We start from the raw sequence: 18,941 nt of genomic DNA on the forward strand, positions 1-18,941 counted from the left end.
GTTCTAGAGTATGAGAATGAATAAAGGCAGACCCTAAGGAAGCAGATGACAAGGATTTCTATGGTAAAAACAAGACAGCCTAGTGATTTAAGATCGTATGACTTGCAGAATATCTCCAGAATGCTTAGCTGTGATGGAAATAACAAGCCACAAAGAATAATCGATTCCTAATTCTCATCTAATAAAAAAGAGATAATGGGATCTAATATCTGATTGTGCCATTTTTTGCTCACATGCTTTATGTAAAGTTCTGTTGCTTTCAATCTTTTCACTTGTAGAGTGAAAATAGAGAAGTAGAGAGACCTGAAACAGAAAAAGTAATTTTTAAATTTGCAAAAAACTAAGTTAGGAAGGAGAAGTGTACTGGAAAACAGGATCATATCCAAAGCATCCTTGACAAACTGGAGTGGTAGTCAAGGGAGAAGAGGGGTATCATTCAGTAAGCAACTCTTAGTAATTAAGAACAATCAACTACAGAAACGAAGCATGGAGAGCAGCAGAGTATGGGTAAGCAAAAGTCCTTAGAAGAAGGATCTATAAGGACATAGTGATTCATAAATAAAAGCAAGTCAGACAACTTGTGCTGTTGTGGAAGAGTTAAAGAGAAATGGTATTGTTTCACTATAGCCTGAAAACTATAGGAATTAATCCTCCCAATTGACTCAACTTCAGTAGTGCCTCAGTGGGACTGCTGTGTTCAGTTTGGGGCATTACAGCAAAAGAAAGATACAGAATAGTGGGGCGGAAACCAGGGGACATCAATAAGGTAATGAGAAGTCTAGAAAATAGGATCTTTGAGAAAAGTGTGGAAGAAATAATGTTTCATTCACAAAATGGGACTGAAGACGTAAGCAATCTTGGCCCTGTAAGTTCCTTTTCTAGCCCTTTTATTGCATATACCGTACTAAGTAGAAGGAAGACACAACTTGTTGAGGCTTGCTATAATGCACAGGCTAATATGGATACATAATTTTAACCAAAAACAAATTTAAAAAACCAGTGAAAGCAACTTCAGAACTTGGGAAAAGCCACAAATTGCATTAATTGCACCTATATTATTCTTCTCCCTTTTTTAAATTAAGTGCAACTTTCAATTGGCGTAATCAAAAATACAGAAGAAAAGTAGTATTTTTAAAAGCAAAATAGCTGTCACCAGAATATACTGAAGACGTGCCAAGACTTTTATAATTTGGAAAGAACTTTGTATTGTTGCATTTCAAGTTCTTGTTTGTTTCTGAAATGGATCAATTTCTCACTTTCTGCACAGGACTGAGAAGTCATCTGGCTTAACTAACAAAGGGCAGACCAGAGGACCTGGGTCTCTACAACAACCTGGTAATTGTGGTTTAGAAATTAGTTCTATTGTAATTAAGCTATCATTATAACAATCTAAGGGAGAGTGTGGGTTTGTGGTGTTTGTTTTTCTAATTTACCTTGCACGTTTAACTACAGTCAGTACCAACATTCTTCTTGATGTAGGCCCTGATGCCTACACAAGTTCTTGATACACAAGTTCTTCTTCGTGAACAGAGTTATGGGCCAGTTAATGTAAATAATGGGGCCATGTAATAAGCAGAATCACAGAATGGTTGAGGCTGGGAGGGACCTCTGCAGGTCATCTGGTCTAACCCCTCTCCTCAAGCAGGACAGCAAGAGTGGATCACTCAGGACCATGCCCAGAGAGCTTTTGTGTGTCTCCAAGGACAGAGACTCCACAACCTCTCCAGGCAACTTGTGCCAGTACTGGGTCACTCTCACAGTAACATTATAAAAAATTTAGTTTGCTCTGTGGTTTGCATGTGTCATAAACTAGGTATCAGATACACATTTTAGAATAGAAAGATGTGTTTCTGGTTTGAAAATTTAAAGCTCATACAAGTTTCACTTTTAATTAAATTGCAAATCGATATTGCTCTTTTCATGGTAATAAACAGAGTTTGTTATTCAGAGTTCATTATTCATTCTGTGCTTTTCATTTTCCGAAGTAACTACTACTTTGGGACATTACAGCAATGTAATCTCCATAAAATCTCTACGGTAAAGTTTGTGTAGATTCTGTGGTGGTTGTAGTGGAATTCCTCCTGCCCAGTTTTCCTTCCCACTATATATTTTATGTTCATTCATTTTTACTGTGATTCTTTTTTATTTCCTCTTGACATATCTAAGGGGAATTTGCTAATGCTTGTCATCTGTGTCAGGAGTCTCCTGTAAAGAATACAGCATCTTGATAATTATGGTCTTTAGTCAGAAAGAAAGGTTCTAACAGTACACAGTCTGTACTGAAGGAATGGGGAGATGATATATTTGGTTTTGCCCTCATCTATTATATAGGTTTATCTTTTTGGTAAGGAAAAGAATAGAAAATTCTATTCAGTTACTTAGAAAGAACCATTAAAAATTAAATACTTATGGAATATAAAAATTTTTGTGTCCTTTAAAGAATAATTCATTTGGCTTCAAATGATACCGTTACTTTTTTTTTTTTGAAGCATGCCTAATATTTACTTGGTTTACTTACCTTAGCAGGAGAATCTTCTTCTGTATGTGACATTCCAGGAACACAGGCTGGTTCTACAACAAATACTTTGGCACAAATCCAGCCACCAGCACCAATGCCAAGGAAATCACAAATAGTAAGTACAAAATCTGGCATTTGATTTAATTAAGTCTGCATTCTGTTAAACACACTGGACATGATTATGTATCCTATTATGGAGAAAGTGTGAGAATCATGAAACATACAGAGCCTGTATCCTGTGTTTAAGTATATGTGTGACTTGTACTAAGTATTTATGAAAATTTTGTTTTTCTTGAACTTCCTCTAAGATAGTATATGATTTTTAAATTTAAAAAACCAAACCAAACCCCCAAAAAACAAAGAGAAACCAAAGAAAAGAAGTATGGATTCCTTGTGGTGTTCAAATGTGTCCAATCCACCGAATGTATGGTTTGACTTACTGAAGATAAATAAGCTTTATGATTTAGTCACTCGTAGGTGAGCTTGGTGAATGAGTCACTTGTAAGTAACATTTAGCTTCATTCTTAATCTTTAATGAAGTAAGTAATAAGGGAACTCTGGTGCTTACTTTTATAATGGAAGCAGATATACTCATAGTTGTTCATGTAGGTAGATGAAACAGCTTCAGACAAGGCTAGTAGGAGTCAAGCTCGAAAGAAAAGAAACTGATTCCTTGTGCAGTTGGTTCTCTTTGCATCTCTTTGTTGTGCATTCACCTGGTGACAGGAGAGAAATCTCTTGGTAAGCACATCCCCAACAGAAAGTGGTTGGAGGGGAATGCCTGGACATATTCTGTATTTTTCTTCTCCACCTTCCCCGAGCGTTATAGTGACTGTTAGAAAAGCGATACTGGATTTCGATGGACTCTTGATCTGATGATGTAGCCTTTTTCTGCTCTTACTTGCTATTTTCAATCTAGGACCATAAGTGGTAACACACATATTAGTGTCAGTACCCGTATTCTTATACTGGTGTAGGTAGAGGGATGTGTTTCCAGATGTAGTGTAGCTGTACATTATGTGTAGTTAGCTAGGTTTTTGATCCTTGCTCTAATTTTCTGTTGCTTTCTTGTGCGATAGACGTAAAACATCTATATCCTTGATCGTGGCAGTATTTCTCTGCAGTAAGTAAGTCACAATATAGAGTCCGTACTTTCTGAGATGATGCATGTGACCAGGTCTGGGCTGTTTCATGCTTTACATTCTGTTTAGGAATGTGGTTCAGTGGGTAAATAATAAACAGAGAGGTAGGACGTGTTCTTTCTGGCTCTGTGATGGTCTTATTAATGGGCTGTAATGAAAAGACCTACCCTCTTCAGTCCTTTCTCTCTCCCTTCATCCATTTTTCCTTAGCCATGTCCACTGAAATAGCAATTCCAGAACAGACTTCATTGTGTTTGTGTGCATAGCCTTACATGGTGGTCCTGAGTTCTTAGAACCCCTATTAGCTGTTTCTCATGCTGAGAAGCCTTGCAGACGTCTGCAGTTCATCTTGCATTAGTTGGAAGTACAAAATTTTCTGGTTTCTTGCCTCCCCCACTTGTTCAACCAAGTTACTGTCTGTCATGCATTAAAATAACTTTCATGTTTTAGGCCATAACAAAATTAAGTGGTCTAAGTAGTGTAAAGTGGAAAATCCCCTTTTGCTTACATTATCTTATTTACTTTGTGAAGCTGTTGTATCCTAATCACAATTTCTCCCACGTGTGCTGAGATTCAGGTGTGAGCAGTGTGTACACATCTGTTGGTTCTGAAACAGCTGCTTACCTGATTTTCTGTATAAATTGAAGTTGTTGTAGTTTCTGTATTGTTCTTTCCTTTTTATTTTTTTTTATTTTATGGGACAAAATGCTTTAATTATGAGTGAATGGGCTGTTCTGACTAGTTTCTAGGGTCAGCATCTTCACTGTTTAATATTAATTACATAGTATGAAGAACAAATATGACTTTCCAGATGTCTCTAGAACTTCAGTGGGGTGAATTTTGTGACTGAGAAAATCACCTGGGTGACTTTCTTCTGTCACAGGACAGAGAAGTAAGGGAAAACCTGGCTCAGGGAGTGTGTGCTAGTTAAGGTGCTTTAGCTTAATCAATCTAGCTAAAGCATCTTAGCTGAGATTTAGTCAAGGGCCCCTCAGCTAAAGAGCTTTAGCTAGATCAGCCTAGCTAAAGTTCTTTGGTTAAATTGCTCCATTTAGCCTTATACTCCAGCACTTTTTGCTAAGTCTTTGCCCTGCCAGAAAATCCAGAGGTCAGCCCAGATTTAAAAAATGGTTGTGGAAACGTGAGTAAAGAAAAGACGAGTCTAGCTGTTTATGCACATGTAGCCAGTGGCTTATCTGCTATATAGTGCATTTACCCAGTAACCTGTTTAACAGATGGAAATTCTTGATTCATCTTTTTTTTTTTTCTTTTTTTCCCCAATATGTTATTTAGATTTTTGAAATCAGACTGTAGATACATGGGAAACTTCCCTGAAAGATTTTATTCCTCTGGGAATGAGATCTGTTTTCATTTCCTTGCCTTCTAAAGAACAAGAAATACCTGTAGTTACTGCACTTTGAAGTTGCCATTTTATCACCCTTGTACTGATGTGAAGCTTTTTCCTTTTGACTTAAAAGGTGGTTGTGGCTCAGACTGTCGCTTGTCTGAGAGGGAATGTCTCCAAAATTGCTGTGCTGCCGTGCCAGACTGACAGTTCACAGGGGTGAGAGAGCCTCAGGGTGTGCCTGCCCTGGGCAGGCCAGGCTTTAGAATACAAATGGATACTTACAGAACAGCATAACCATCATTCTGCCTCCCTCCTTCCCCATCCACATTCCCCATTTTTTTTTCTGCATGGTGCTCAGCTCTAACAAAGTAGCACATTAAGAGCCTGTTGGGCAGTACTGTCCACAGCAGAGCATTTTGCTGGTAGAGAATTGTGAATGGAATCTCTTCTCGCTCTACAAGCTTCCTGCTCCATGGCTGACCTAACTAGAGTGTGGGACCAGTCCCTGGGGGGCTCCAGGATGGTGATGAAACCATCTTCTCCTTATCCCATCTGGAGTTCCTGTCCCAAACACTCACTGTATTAACAGCCATCTGTGACCTAAATGGCACTTACAGCTCTGCTCTGGCATCTTAGAGTGGAAAGGAACAATTTTTTCTCCTTCTGCCTGGGAAAAGGGTAGGCTCGTGGTAGAAAGCTTACAGCCTGCTTCCAGGTCCTGTGTCTCTTCACCTGTGCCGGGTTGTTTTGCATGGAAACACTGTGGGCAGCATTATTGTTGGTCTGCAACAAAGGATGAGGAGGCTGAAAACAAACACAACAGCCAACTGGGTTACACTGGGAGAGGTGTGAGATTAGGATGGTGGATTCCGTGAAACCAGAGCAAAACAATTTTGGTATCATTTAACACAGAACACCAAGCTAGGCTTGGAGTCCCACTGCCACACTGGAATTGCAACTCCTTACTAAACTTTCCCTTTGAAAGAGTTGCCAAACGACTCTTGTGGCTGGCAGTCTTCAGAGCACTGCTGAGAGGCAGAGGATGTTTTGGAGGGTTTGTACACTACTGAAGTGGGTTTAGCAAATTAAGAAGGGATGTATTGGCAGGTGGCTGAGGCCTCCCCCTGATAATGCTGCTGCTGCTACCCTTGCTGCCCAGAACTCAGTCCTGATCACCCCATCTTCTGAACAAAACTGTGCTCACTACAGTGATGTAGAGCTCTGAAGACAGGTTTGGGTGAGCCAAAATGGAAGATTTCTAAGGGAAACCTGGCTCATGTTGTTGGCACAGTGGTTCCAAAAAGCTTTGGGTGCTGCTAAATTCAGCCTGAAGCATGAGCACTCAGCATAAAAGATGTAGCTGAACTCTAGGCTATGAAAAATAATGGTTGGAAGCAGTTGTGAAACTTTAAATCAAGTCCAAGTCTGCTATGTCTCTTCTCTGCTGTATTATTTAAATTTATTTTTTTCATTTCAGTCAAAAACTAAACCCAAGAGAGTAAAAGCAATTTACAACTGTGTAGCAGATAACCCAGATGAGCTAACTTTTTCAGAGGGAGATATTATTGTAGTTGATGGTGAAGAAGATCAGGAGTGGTGGGTGAGTATTTTGCATTTTATGTCAACACACTTTGAAAGAAAGAAATGAAATCTAGAGGTTGACAGTGACTTCAGAAAACCACATGCTGGGTTTCAAAATAGAAAGAAACGCTTCATCTCATGGAAACCTGATTGCAGAAAGTAATTTAGTTCAAAAAAGTCAAACTTCAGACAAGCTTCTAGCTTTCCTCATTCAGAAAAAAAAAAAAAATCTAATTAATAGGGTACACAATATATGGGGGACATGGTCTGCATGGTCCAGAAAATTTTTGGAGTGGTGTCAGCAATTTAAGAATCTGCTGCTATTACAGATGCTGTATGGTAGGCCTCAGAAGAGAGCTTTGTATTGTCCTAATTCTTCAGCTGAATGAGACTGAGTCTATTTGAGAAGGGAAACAATCTCAGCTGTTTACATTCCAGAGACTCATCGGCTAAAGCAAAATCTTGGAAAATTATTGTGCATGAAAACACTTGCCCATATCTGTTAGCTAGCAAAGAACAGAGCTTCAAATTGCATCTAGATTGACAATAATGCTGTAAAAACACAAATAGATTCATGTGAAACCCCAAACTGTTGAAGTTTGATTCATCCCTTTACCTCGCAGTGATTAAAAGGGCAGCTTAACAGAGGCTGAATATGAGCTGCCAGGCATTACAGATTGCACTGAAATGATGCAGCAGTGGAGGACTGAATTTTCCTATTCTCAAAAATACCACTAGTACAGAAAAGACGTAGGGAGAGGCTTGTTGTGTTTACAGGCAGGAAGTTCACTGATACTTATTTTGATAATACTGAAATATCATTTTGAGATTTAACTTGAAAAATATCTGGACTCTTTCAGATTGGTCATATTGATGGAGATCCCAGTCGGAAAGGAGCTTTCCCTGTATCATTTGTGCACTTTATTGTTGACTAAATTGCTACTGATAAGCGGAGACATTTCTCATTTCCAGCAGTCACAGAAATAAGTTTTGTTCTATTTCATTTCACCTACCTATCTGCAGACACCTTGCCAGAGCACTGCCCAAGTTCTAGGTACTGTAGTTTACTTTTTTATTGCCATCATTCTGATTTGGGGACTTTTAAAACTTTTTTCTATGTGAAAACTTCTCATAAGCAGTTTACACTTTAAAAAAAAAAAAACAACTCTTCCTGTATTTTTCAAGGTGAACTGAAAAGCTTTAACAATCAAAGTCCATGTGTCTGAATATCACATTATGAATGTTCTTATCAATCAATTACTGTAATTTTATTCTACCTTTTGTAACATGACAGTACTACAGTTCAGTGTTGCTTCCCCAGTCAAAGAAATTGTGTGTGCATCTAACAGGGCAGTGAATTTATCCAATTCTTCAAACACCATTTGAAGTGTTGGAATCAAAACATGCAAGCTGCTGTGTAGTTCTGAATTGGACTCATTCAGCATCTTGCCAGACTGGCTGTAATCCAGGATGTCAACAGTTGCAGAAGAAATTATTTTAATTGTGTGTCTTTGGCCAGGTAAAAGTGAAAAAGTATTTCAGTTTACCACAGGAGAAACTTCTTTCTTTCAGAATGGATGTAGATATTTGCTTAAAGTTATCTGAAATCTGTTAGTCGTTGAACTTTCTAGTTCTAATTTTGTGAGCTTGAGACTGTTTCGTTTTTCTATGCTGCACGTGTGTAGAACCTGTTTTTTGAATGTTCTTTATGTATGTTTCATCCATTTTGGTCATTTAATGTGACTACTGCTGGTTAACTAAACTATGGCAATATTAATGAGTTACTACATTAACTCAAGGATTTGAAAACTGCATTTCCTGATATGTACTTAACTATGATGATGGATTGCAGAGCATTTCTTACACTTGTCTCGTTGTAGCGTTTAGACTTTGTTTTTAAATTCTTGAATTTTCCTTAAGTCATCCAGCAATGTGTTCACAGGGAGAACAGATTTGGTGGAACAATTAGGTAATTATCCTTGGTCAATGAGGTATCTGACACCTCACAAGTACACTACGTTATGTTCTGGTTTATAAAATTTGTGTGCCACTACCTTGCAAACAATGATAGTTTGCAACTCACTCTGTATTTATATAGTATACCCACATATATGGTAGCTACACTGTTGTTAAATTTGTTTTACTGATTCGTGAACAAAGGCTAGGCCATGGATAGTTCCCAGTTGGTTGATGGAATATAAAACACCAATGCAAATCTGACGTCATTTTGATGTTTGTATATTGTGAAATTGTACCAGGTTTTGCTTATGCTACAGGAAACTGAGGCATAGGATACAAAAAATCAATGTCTAGGTCACATTGGCTTTGATCACGTTTCGTGAATATTGTATCTCTAGATTTATCAAGAGAACTTTGAATTTCTGGCAAATGGTGCTTAAATTGGCCCCTTCATATGCAATGGAAAACAGGCCACCACCACCATATATGCTTATTTGGAGAAAAATCACATTGCAAAGGTGCTGGAAGAGCAACACTGATCTCACCTTGTGCCACCTTTCCTGAATGGTACCGTGGCTTGATGCCTCTCAGGCGCGTGGGTACAGCCACGTAGATGTTTAACTTTCACTTCCTAGATGCTGTTGCTGCAGTATAAATGGGGAACAAACTGGAATGTTTCAAGATATTTTTATTGCAAGTCAAAGCAAATTAGTCCGTATTTTCAAAGTTCCCAGTAAAATGATAGAGTAATAGTTTAGCACTACAGTTTTATTCACTTACTGATATGTTCAGTTTGCGACACTATTTTGTATGTTTCTATCCCTGATAGAGTCTAGAGAGTAAATGGGCATATTATTTTGCACAGATCTCCTAATGTACAGTATTTTTAACACAGAATCTTATAGTGTATGTAACAATTCGTAAAGTTAAAAAATTATGCAAATTTTCCTTGAGTTCTGCTAGAAGAGGAATACACGAAAATGTCACAACTGGTCACTTAGAAACTAGGAGACTTTTAGACTACAACTTAATAGCACTACCAGTGCAGACAGATAAAATCCTGAGGACCAATAAAGAGCAGCTAAGCAAAATTTATCCCTTGATTTCCCATGTTTCTCAAAGTTTTCTCCTCTGGCAGAGAAAAAGAAATTCTAGAGCCTGTAGATATCTATTTATAATATAAAATCAAGAATTTTAAGTCCAAAATTTTGGCATATTTCATACAACTTTTCAAATCTGATTAAAATAATGACTCAAAAAAACTGTTAATAGACAGACTATTAGGTTGCTGTGTTAACTGTTTAAAAAGGAGCAAGTGACACTTAAAATGCAGCTTAGAATGCTACGAGATGTATAATATTCAATTCTGTTGTTTTTATTTTGTTTAGTTGCAGAGCAACTGTATATATTGTATAACCTAAAATCAACTCTTATTTTCAATGTCCTGGATGCAGTGATTTATAATTAGAGCATGATTAATAAATTTTACTCTTGTCAACCAGTCAAATGTCTGGAAAAATAAAACTACTTTTAAAATCTTTGTCTGCTTCTCTTCTGTTCCTTTGCATTGCTTAGGCAATACTGTTCTTTTTAATGTGTAAAAATGATAAATACTAATAACTAGCACATGAGGAAAAAAAAGTACATCTTGTGGACTTTAGCTGAACATAGAAACTGTGTAGATGGCTCACCTATGATTAAAGGTGTAAAGCACCAGATGACTCCCTTTTACACTTTGCTTTTGTTTTGTTCTAATATCTGGGTTAAGCAGAACCCAAGCCTGTATTAATAAATTGTTTCTCGGACAAGGAGGCAGAAGTGTCAGTTTTATTTTACATTTCTACAATATTGACATTAATATACAAAACATGGTTTAGGAAAAAAAAAATCATGTTAAATATAAAATTCTTGTCCTGAAACCTGAAGATGGAATAATTTCTTCAAGTCATGTTTGAGGAATGACAGAGTACCATGTGCTAGGTTGTGTGGCTCTTTGCACAGCAAGTCTGTCTTAGGATTGTGTGGCTGCAGCCAGTCTGTGGTATCACAAAGGCCTCTTGTACTACACACTCACGTGCTGCCCAAGAAAATCAGGACTTCTCCGACATTAAAACTGAATCGAAGGCTGTAGATAACACTTTGCAAATGGCTTGTGCTTGTTCCTAAAACACCCAAACACACGTGTTAATGTTTTCTGAAGAACTTCTCAGAACTCATTTAAAGCAGAATGTGACCTTTACCCTTCTTTTGGCAGACATGCAAAATGGAGTAGCACAAGTGAGACCTGATTGCATTTCTGTGGCCTGCACTGACACGGGGAAGCTGCTTTAAACGAGCTCCTTTGAAACAAAGTTTTTGGCTGTCATCAGAGTACGGCACCAGCGTTCAGAACATCACTTCTTGTGTTCCCCCAGTGCTACCAGCTAAGGGTCTGTGTCATTGGAGCATCCTGACAATGGGTTCTCCTGCTCTTAAGAAGGGATCACCTCCCTTGCTTACAAATATGACTGCATGCTCTACTACCAAAATTATTGCTTGATCCCTCCCTGCTCTGTCCCATCTTAAGAGATATTTCTCTTTGAAAATACCAGTGGAGGATTGTCCTCAGCAGCTACCATAGCACTCTTTAGATTGCAAATTTAGACTGAAAAGAGCTTTCTCGGGTGTGTACATTCACTGGCAATTTTAGGGAATGTAGGTGTTTTCCTCAAAGCTGATCAAATGCAGGGCTGTTCTCCCTCCTCAGCCAGTGCATTTATACTCTTTTTTTTTCAATTGAGCAATCCTCCTTCTGCCAAAAGCCTTCACAAAGGCCTTACGTTTTAGAATCTCCCTTTACGATCAAAATTAAAAACTGTAAGCATAAACTCTTACCAGACTATTGCACTGATATACCCAGAGGCTACATTCTTCAGAGGCTGCATCTGTTGTCTTCAAAGCCAGTAAACTTTTTCCTGCTCCCAGACCATCATCATAGCAGACCATCCGTACAATTAGATAGAGAGCATGCCTGTGTAACACGTCCTGAAACCACGTAGCAAATAAAAGTTACTCTGGAACAGTGCAACAGCTATTTCAGTTCTCCACCTCTTTTTATCTTCCTTACAAAAGAATACTTCAGATTTACTTACAGGAGAAAAATATTCCTTAGTAATTTTTTTTTTTTTTAAATTGAGAGTTTAAAGATTTTAAAAGGTGGCAGCTTAACACAACTTTAGCTTATATTTTTGCTTCTATTTTAGAATTGCATTCCTATGTGGACTGTGAAGACAAGCTAAGAGAGTTTCAGTTGTTCAGCCTAGAGAAGAGAAGGCTCTTGGGAAGACCTTAAAGCACCTTCCAGTACCCAAAAGAGCTACAAGAAAGCTGGAGAGGGACTTTTTACGGGGCATGGAGTGACAGGACAAAAGGGAATGGCTTTAAGCTGAAAGAGTGTAGGTTTAGATTGAACTGGCACAGGTTGCTGAGAGAAGTCGTGGATACCCTATCCCTGGAGTGTTCAAAGTCAGGTTGGATGGCAGCTTGGTTTAGTGAGAGGTGTCCCTGCCCATAGCAGGGAGTTGGAACTACATGATCTTAAAGACCCCTCCCAACCCAAACCATCCTATGATTCTATGACTGCATTCCTGTCCATACTATGAAAGCACACATTCACTTCCCACCTACCCTCATTTGCCCTCTGGGACAGGGGGGACACTACCTCTGGCACAGATGTAAATTAAAACAACTTCTTACTTTTCCAGTATTTTTCCAGACAATCCCTTGTCTCAGTTCCGTACACCCAAGAAACTTTTCCCAGAAGAGGGTATAGACAAGGTCAGTTGCTTTGGGAGGTAGTAGCCATGTGGCTGTAGCCAGGCTGTTTGTGGCCTGAGCCACAGGGTATGTCCTGATTGTTCCACAGACCTTGTCTGGGACAATTCCACTCTCCACCACAGCTGCAGGGTTTCACTATAGTCCCAACACTTCTTATTTCGGCCCTTCCAAAAAGGGGTTGGTTTAAGTCATCCAGTACAAGGTCTCTGCAGACCTACCCTACACCAAGCCTTTCTTCTCCAGCCATCCTACCCTCCGATCATACTCATCTGGTTTATTCCAGTCATACCATCTCCAGGGCCTTAGGAATTCAAGACAGCTCTGTTTCCACGTTCAAGGCATTGGACACCTTGGCCCTGTCAGTAGCTGAAGGGTCCTTGATACAGAAGCTGTAAAAATGGATAGTGAGCTGCTGCCTGCCACGAAACCTTCCAGGGAGAGCCCTCTACCAGAGCTCTTCAAGGTCACCTTGCTGAAAAACATCTCCCTCCCTGATGCTCACTCGGCAGTTGCTCACAACTGCTCACACCATCACCAACTATCACACCACTCCCAGGGCAGCTGGAGCCCACGTGGAACTTACTGGATCAACCCTCTAGTCTCTGTATGAAAGATGCCAAGATTGTTCACCAAATTACTAGTAGCTTTCAAGAGTTACTTCCCTGGAACTTGCTACAGTGCTAACATGCATGTGGATTATCACCAGGAGAGGGAGGATGAAATTATTTAAAGTACACAGTCTCCTTGTAATATAATTTCCTCCCCTCCTTTCAGTATTTTGGAACTCTAAGAATAAAGAGTTTGGTGAACTAACACAGTAAAGGACAAATTAAATGTCAACAGTGACACAGATGCAAAAAGCCAGAATTTGGGACACAGAATGCAATGCAGTAAAACTCCAGTGCAAGCTAGCTTAACCACAGGCTTTATCAGCATGTCCATGCTTTCAGCATGAAGACAGAAAAATGATGGATGACAGTCTTAAAATTACCTACTTGATCTTTATCAAAGCACAAAGGAATTTAAGCAATAGTGTAACCTATGTTTTAATGAGAATTGAGATTTTAGAAGGACAGCAACACAAAAAAATTCAAAGTCTGAGTAACAACTACTACCCTTCCTCTCAGGCATTAGAAACAAGTGCTTTTTTCTGAAGGGACCAGAGTAAACTTTTTGGCTCCCTTCAGAGCATTCAGCTATTGAGCAATGCAATTCTCTGTCCTCATACTCAAGGCTTTTATGAACAGGCACTGCTGGGTTGTTGATGGGTCATGACTTCATAAGGCCAAGTATTTATGGTATCTGGGGCTCTGAGGGCAACCAGAAGGAAACCACATGGCTGCAATACAAAGCTACACAACAGCAACTGGAGGGCCCTGGGGAAGAGACCGGATTTTTATTTTTAGCAAAAAAGCTACTTGAAGTGCACTAGAAGTAGAAAATGATGCAAACAAAAAGTAGGCTTGATCAATAAAGTGGAATCATCAGGCTTTAATGCTGGAGTGAACTCACACTCTTGGATCAGGAATGCAAGGCTGGAACTTTGAAAAGGTGGGCAATTCAATTAAAAAAACCCATCTCCACAGTAACACCAACAGGAACTGCAGGCTGAGGAACCACTGGTCTTGGCCACCACGGTCACACGACTTTTCCCCATTACAGAATGGCAAGAAAGCCACAGGAAAAGGAAGATGTACCCAAAGTGTGTATAGGCTTGCTTGCCTTTCTTCTGGTGCTCTATCTCAAAAGGAATGGCTTTTTGTCATAAATCCAACCAGGAAAACACAGAGCCCTGTGGAGATATGACATGAAGCAGTGCTGCCGTGAGAGCTTGTTTGTCTGACTTTTACTTAAAGCCAGAAATGACATTTTAACCACGCAGATCATCCATCAGAGAAATAAATGAAAGCACTTTTCAACTCTCATCAGAAAGACAAGTTTGTGTGAAGCACTTACATACTGATCAGATGTTGAAACTTTAATGCCGTATTTGGAAACTCCCATAATAAACTCCTCTTCACCTGGAACAAAAGGTAACTTTCCATCTTGCTTTGGAGGGAAACAAACAAAAGCCTTTAGTGCAGACAGAAGAACATGAACAATGAAGATACATAACAGAAAATGTGTTTATGTGTACTTGGGTCCACTGAGACAGCAACACCACAAACCCTGCTCAGATTCTGCTGTGTGGGGTCTGCCTGCCACTCACGGCCTCATTCGGTCTCTTAACAGCACGTGAAATATATTCAGGGGAGACTGAACATTATGAAGCATTTCTTTATTGAGAGGGTGACCAAACACTGGAACAGGCCACCTAGAGAGGTGGCTGATGCCCCAAGCCTGTCAGTGTTTAAGAGGCATTTGGACAATGCCCTTAACAATTTGTTTAACTGTTGGTCAGCCCTGAAGTGGTCGGGCAGTTGGGCTGATGATCACTGTGGGTCCCTTCCAACTGAAACACTCTATTCTGTTCTGTTCTGTTCTACTCTAAATATTACATGCTTCAAGAAAGTAATTTATCATCTCAGGGGAGAGTTTGGCCCTGTGGTCAAATCAGACCGGCTGAAAAATCATGCATAGTCTGTCATGCTGCAGTGACCCGAGGTGATCCATGTTCCACACTGGCAGCACTTTCATTACTTGGCTGTAAAAACAGTTTTAGCATGTATTCAGATTCTTGAAATGTCAAGTTGCTGTATGATGAAGACACAAACAAATCAGCTACCTAATGAGAACAACCAGTTATGGCTTTTTGCACAAAAAGTAAGTGCAAGCAACCACAGTTTGGCAAGGATGACCCAAATATTATTCAGGTTCTTTGGTCACAGGTTTTTGAGTGATTCTAAGCAGAAACTTGACGTTTTCCTCTGTGGGAAAACTTATACAGTTCTGAGGAAATCTGGAGGAGATATTCTTTCCCAGATACTAATTCTCACAGTGCTGGAGGCAATGTAACAACTTTCAGCTGGGATACTTTTCAGTAAGGACTCATGGGTTTTTTGGGTGCATCTTTCCAGTTACTCAACACGACAGAACTGAGTATGATGGCTTTTGAGATTCGTAGCTTAATGCTTTTTTTAAAACGTGCTACTTTATTCAAGTAAGTCTAAAATTTACAAAGAAAGACAGATTATGTGATAATATGAAAGGAACACACCTAAGCTTAAGATGTTCTGACGTCATTTGTACTGTCTTTTGTAACTCACTTACCTGTGCAACATCTATGTAATTTATCAAGTCCAATGGCCCCTCAAGACTTTTGCTCTCAGTATATTTCAATTTTTCAATGGCACCAACATATTTAACTCTGAATTCTGCACATGTATCAGAATTACTATTGCTTTGTCCTGCAACAAAATAAAACAAAGATATTCTGAAGACTTCCAGAATCATAATGCTGCTCTCAGTGGTGTTAACAGGGCTATCTTATTATACTCCCTAATTTTACAGACTTTCATCAAACACTTATCACCCCTCTTTAATAAACTGCCTTAGGCTGATTCAGAACAGCCCCTGGTAAAAGCAGCAGTTTCATATGAATCCAAGATACATCATTGTTTATACCAATTCAAATTTGGAGTTAACAACCTTGAATCAGAAAAGACTGAAAAGATGGTTCTATTTTTCTGTATCTATTTGTTTTAAATTAACTGTGTGGCCCAACAGTGATACACTGTGATCTGGTGAGCAAGAATAAGTAAAACCAAATCTTATTTCCATTATCTCAGTGCAAATGTAAACTTGGAAAGGCAGGGAACACCATCCAAAAAGCTATACCCGATTTATGCTGGTAATAGACCAGTAACACAATTAAGTTTTTCTCGCTCAGATACTTTATTTCAAAAACAGTGACTTAATCCTAGATGAATCATTAATAATATTTTAGAGGCCTAGGGCTACGCATGCATTAGTCACCAGGCTGTCTAACACATTCACTTACTATTACTGAAAATACCTATTTTTCACCTTTTCCATTTTCTGCTGTTTTATACAAATGCACATAAAGTTAATCCTGCTCCATCCATATCTGCTCAAGCTCTGATAACATACCTGAACTTTTTGTGGAGTCTGTATCTAGACTGGCCACAGTACTAGACCTGGAAAGTCCCCCGAGACTGGAATCTACAGACTAAGAAAAATAACCATCATCATTAGAAAGTTACTGAGAATGTATTAGCAATTCACTTCTAGATGTCCTTCCTAAACTCTTTTTTTTTAAATAAACTTGTGTTTATGCTCTAATTACTTCAGAAGCACTGTAAAATGGGGAGGAAAAAACAATACCACCTGTTTCTTTCCTGAAGTTACCTTTCTGCCTCAATGCAGATTAGACTGATATAAATTCAGCAGGAACCCTTAAAAAGTCCACAGATATTTTGAAAGGAGGAGGAAAAGAGAAAAAGAGAAAATGAACCTTAAGGTTATGTCCACAGTTTTCTGGTACTGCATCTTAACTTCAAGAAATTAACAATTACATGTTTGTTACAATGTTTGAAATAACATAGCAGTGCAAGGGAAGTAAAACAGCACCTTGGAAAATCCAGACTATTCTACTGATCATTGCAAAACCTACCAGACAAAATAGACACATTATTCAAAATGAATCCTTTTTACAGTTACTAAGAAACCAACTAGTATTGAAGAATAAACTCATTCTTGGTACCTAGCACCATGCACCTTCTTTAAAGACAAGATTTAAGAAGAAATTTTTCCTCCAAACCTTACTATATGCTGCCAGATAATCTTGTGCTTGTGTGTTTCACCATGGAAGCAACTGAGCGTTCATCTCAGAATATACGGGCTTTATAATGGATAGGTATTTTTAACTCTCATAACACAATCTGAGGACCAGAAGTAGAAAGTTCTCCTTGTGGAACCTGGCATTTTATGGAAATCACATCCTGCCATCTGTGCAAGTGAACCATTGAACTGTCAACTTGTAACAAACAAAGGTGCTTCACAAAGAGAGAATACAGCACATTCAGCTTACCTTGCTTTTGGTGCTGATTTCACTGCTTTGTGAGCTGCTGCTGCTGTGTCGCTTTTTTCCTTTTCTAAACATCTTTTCATAATTGGATCAAGGCAGATCTTCTAGGTAGGAAAAATAAAAATTAAAACTTGTCATATCATCTAGAGAAGGAGTTCCTGGCAAACACCAGTGACTGTGTCCAAAGGGACAAAAAATGAACACTTGTAAAGGACTCTTGGAACGGGTGTAGGAATGTTCCTCTGGTGCTCTTCATGTGTGGCTGGAGAAAGTTCCTCAAGCTCTCTGCTAAAACTTCCCTAACCTTCTCAATCATCAAGAAAATGCTACTACCTAGTTTAAAGACTGTTGCAAAGGTCAGTTTCTAATGCATATATAGATTTAGTTTGAGAAACAAGACAAAATTTAAAATTTATATTCCCACCTAAATGCATTAGATGATTTTGTGACTACCATCTAAGTGCCCTACAAAGTGTATCCAATGCAATCCCTGCTCCAATGACTGCTTTCATCTAAAACAAAGAAACAAAAATCCCTCCAAAACCAACGAAACAAAAAACAACCCTCTCCAGAAAGCTCCTAAGAAAACCCCAACCCAAATCTATTTCCGAAAAACTACTGATTGGAAAACTTGTAGGAGCTGCCATTACTACTTAACATATTCCTGAAAATTAAAGCAAAATGCATATTACATTTACTGCCTTCGAAATGAGTTGCTGGGCGTTCTGTGAGCATTCCTGAAGCATTTTCCCTGTATCTGCTCTACTACTTCAACTGCTCCACTTAACATTTGGCCGGCCAGGGTCAAGCAGCAGGATGGGGGCTCCCAGTCAGGGACTGCTGAAACCCTATTTCTCAGCTTCAGGGACGAATATTTTAATTACAAAATTTCAAAAACTTTGAGCAGGCGGAAGAGGACAAAGGAAGACAGCTCACACTGCGGAAAATAATGAAAGACGCACAAGAGGGAGCTCAGATGTGGGTTCAGTGATGGATTACAGTCCCCAGACCGCTCCTGTGTCCCTCTTTAAGCGAACATTTCGTCCCTGGCAGACTAAAAGCCGCTCTCAGCAACAAGTGGCGCGCAGTTCCCCGCGGTACCCGGCACGCCCGCATCCCCCCGGGCTGCTCCAGCCTCCAGCGAGGATCTGGCAGCCCCTCCTTCACAGCAGCTGCTGCCGCCACAAAAGCACATCTGCCGACTCTGCCTGCGCTCTCCGCGAAAGACACAACTCAAAGGCACAAAAGCTTAACATGCCCTTCTTCACAAGCGATGTTAAGGCATCAGGCGATGAGGGATCTCTCAGCAGCTCCTGGCTGAGCACACGCGTCTCCCGCGGAGCATCTTCGCCACCGCGGGTGCAGGAAGCAGCCCGGAGCATCCGGGCAGGGCAGCATCGCATCCCGCCCCTGCTGTTCCCCCCGCTTCACCCTCTGTTCCTGGCGATACCCCGATACTGACGGAGCGCTCACCCCGCTCCCTCAGCCCCCGTCCCGACGCCGCTGCTCCCCGGGAGCGCCGGGCCCCGCTCGCCGCCCGCTCCCGATCCCGTTCCGGGTCGCGCGGGGCGGGCGCAGGCGCGGGCGGGG

At 39.9% G+C, this 18,941-nt stretch overlaps 2 protein-coding genes across 9 annotated transcripts in view; one reads left to right on the forward strand and one right to left on the reverse strand.

The window, feature by feature from the left end:
- ASAP2 (ArfGAP with SH3 domain, ankyrin repeat and PH domain 2) overlaps positions 1-10,088 on the forward strand; it is a 63,368-nt gene extending 53,280 nt beyond the window's left edge. Inside the window, exons 25-28 of one of the 2 annotated variants that reach the window (XM_039384878.1) lie at positions 1,268-1,335; positions 2,527-2,633; positions 6,486-6,608; positions 7,450-10,088. In XM_039384878.1, the coding sequence (XP_039240812.1) occupies positions 1,268-1,335; positions 2,527-2,633; positions 6,486-6,608; positions 7,450-7,524 (373 nt within the window). In that variant the 3' untranslated portion in view covers positions 7,525-10,088. Of the gene's footprint in view, positions 1-1,267; positions 1,336-2,523; positions 2,634-6,485; positions 6,609-7,449 lie in introns of both variants that reach the window. The other variant, XM_027713392.2, reaches the window with a different exon arrangement.
- ITGB1BP1 (integrin subunit beta 1 binding protein 1) lies at positions 9,220-18,889 on the reverse strand. 7 transcript variants are annotated; one of them, XM_027713398.1, is made up of 7 exons: positions 18,825-18,889; positions 17,355-17,455; positions 16,415-16,493; positions 15,575-15,711; positions 14,321-14,413; positions 11,423-11,572; positions 9,220-10,710 (listed from the first exon to the last, which is right to left on the reverse strand). In XM_027713398.1, exons 2-7 carry the CDS (start codon positions 17,424-17,426, stop codon positions 10,639-10,641), a joined length of 603 nt encoding a protein of 200 aa, XP_027569199.1. In that variant the 5' UTR covers positions 17,427-17,455; positions 18,825-18,889; the 3' UTR covers positions 9,220-10,638. The 7 variants fall into 7 exon arrangements, with proteins under 7 accessions (XP_027569199.1, XP_027569200.1, XP_039240813.1 ...); XM_027713399.2 differs by having other exon boundaries at positions 17,355-17,452; positions 18,825-18,859; XM_039384879.1 differs by lacking the exon at positions 18,825-18,889 and adding an exon at positions 18,802-18,814 and having other exon boundaries at positions 17,355-17,452.
- Between the last annotated feature and the right edge of the window lie 52 nt (positions 18,890-18,941).

Source organism: Pipra filicauda, unplaced genomic scaffold (genome assembly GCF_003945595.2).
Source record: "Pipra filicauda isolate LSUMZ 115617 unplaced genomic scaffold, ASM394559v2 scaffold383_size682061_pilon, whole genome shotgun sequence".
In the NCBI taxonomy this organism is placed as follows: Eukaryota; Metazoa; Chordata; class Aves; order Passeriformes; family Pipridae; genus Pipra; species Pipra filicauda.

Coding starts and splice junctions, on each gene's coding strand:
- ITGB1BP1 (XM_039384881.1), bottom strand. CDS start 17,426: ATGTTTAGAAAAGGAAAAAAGCGACACAGCAGCAGCAGCTCACAAAGC. Junction 14,438..15,574: donor ATTACATAGATGTTGCACAG/GTAAGTGAGTTA, acceptor TCTGCACTAAAG/GCTTTTGTTTGTTTCCCTCC. Junction 11,573..14,320: donor TTTCAACATCTGATCAGTAT/GTAAGTGCTTCA, acceptor ACGTGGTTTCAG/GACGTGTTACACAGGCATGC.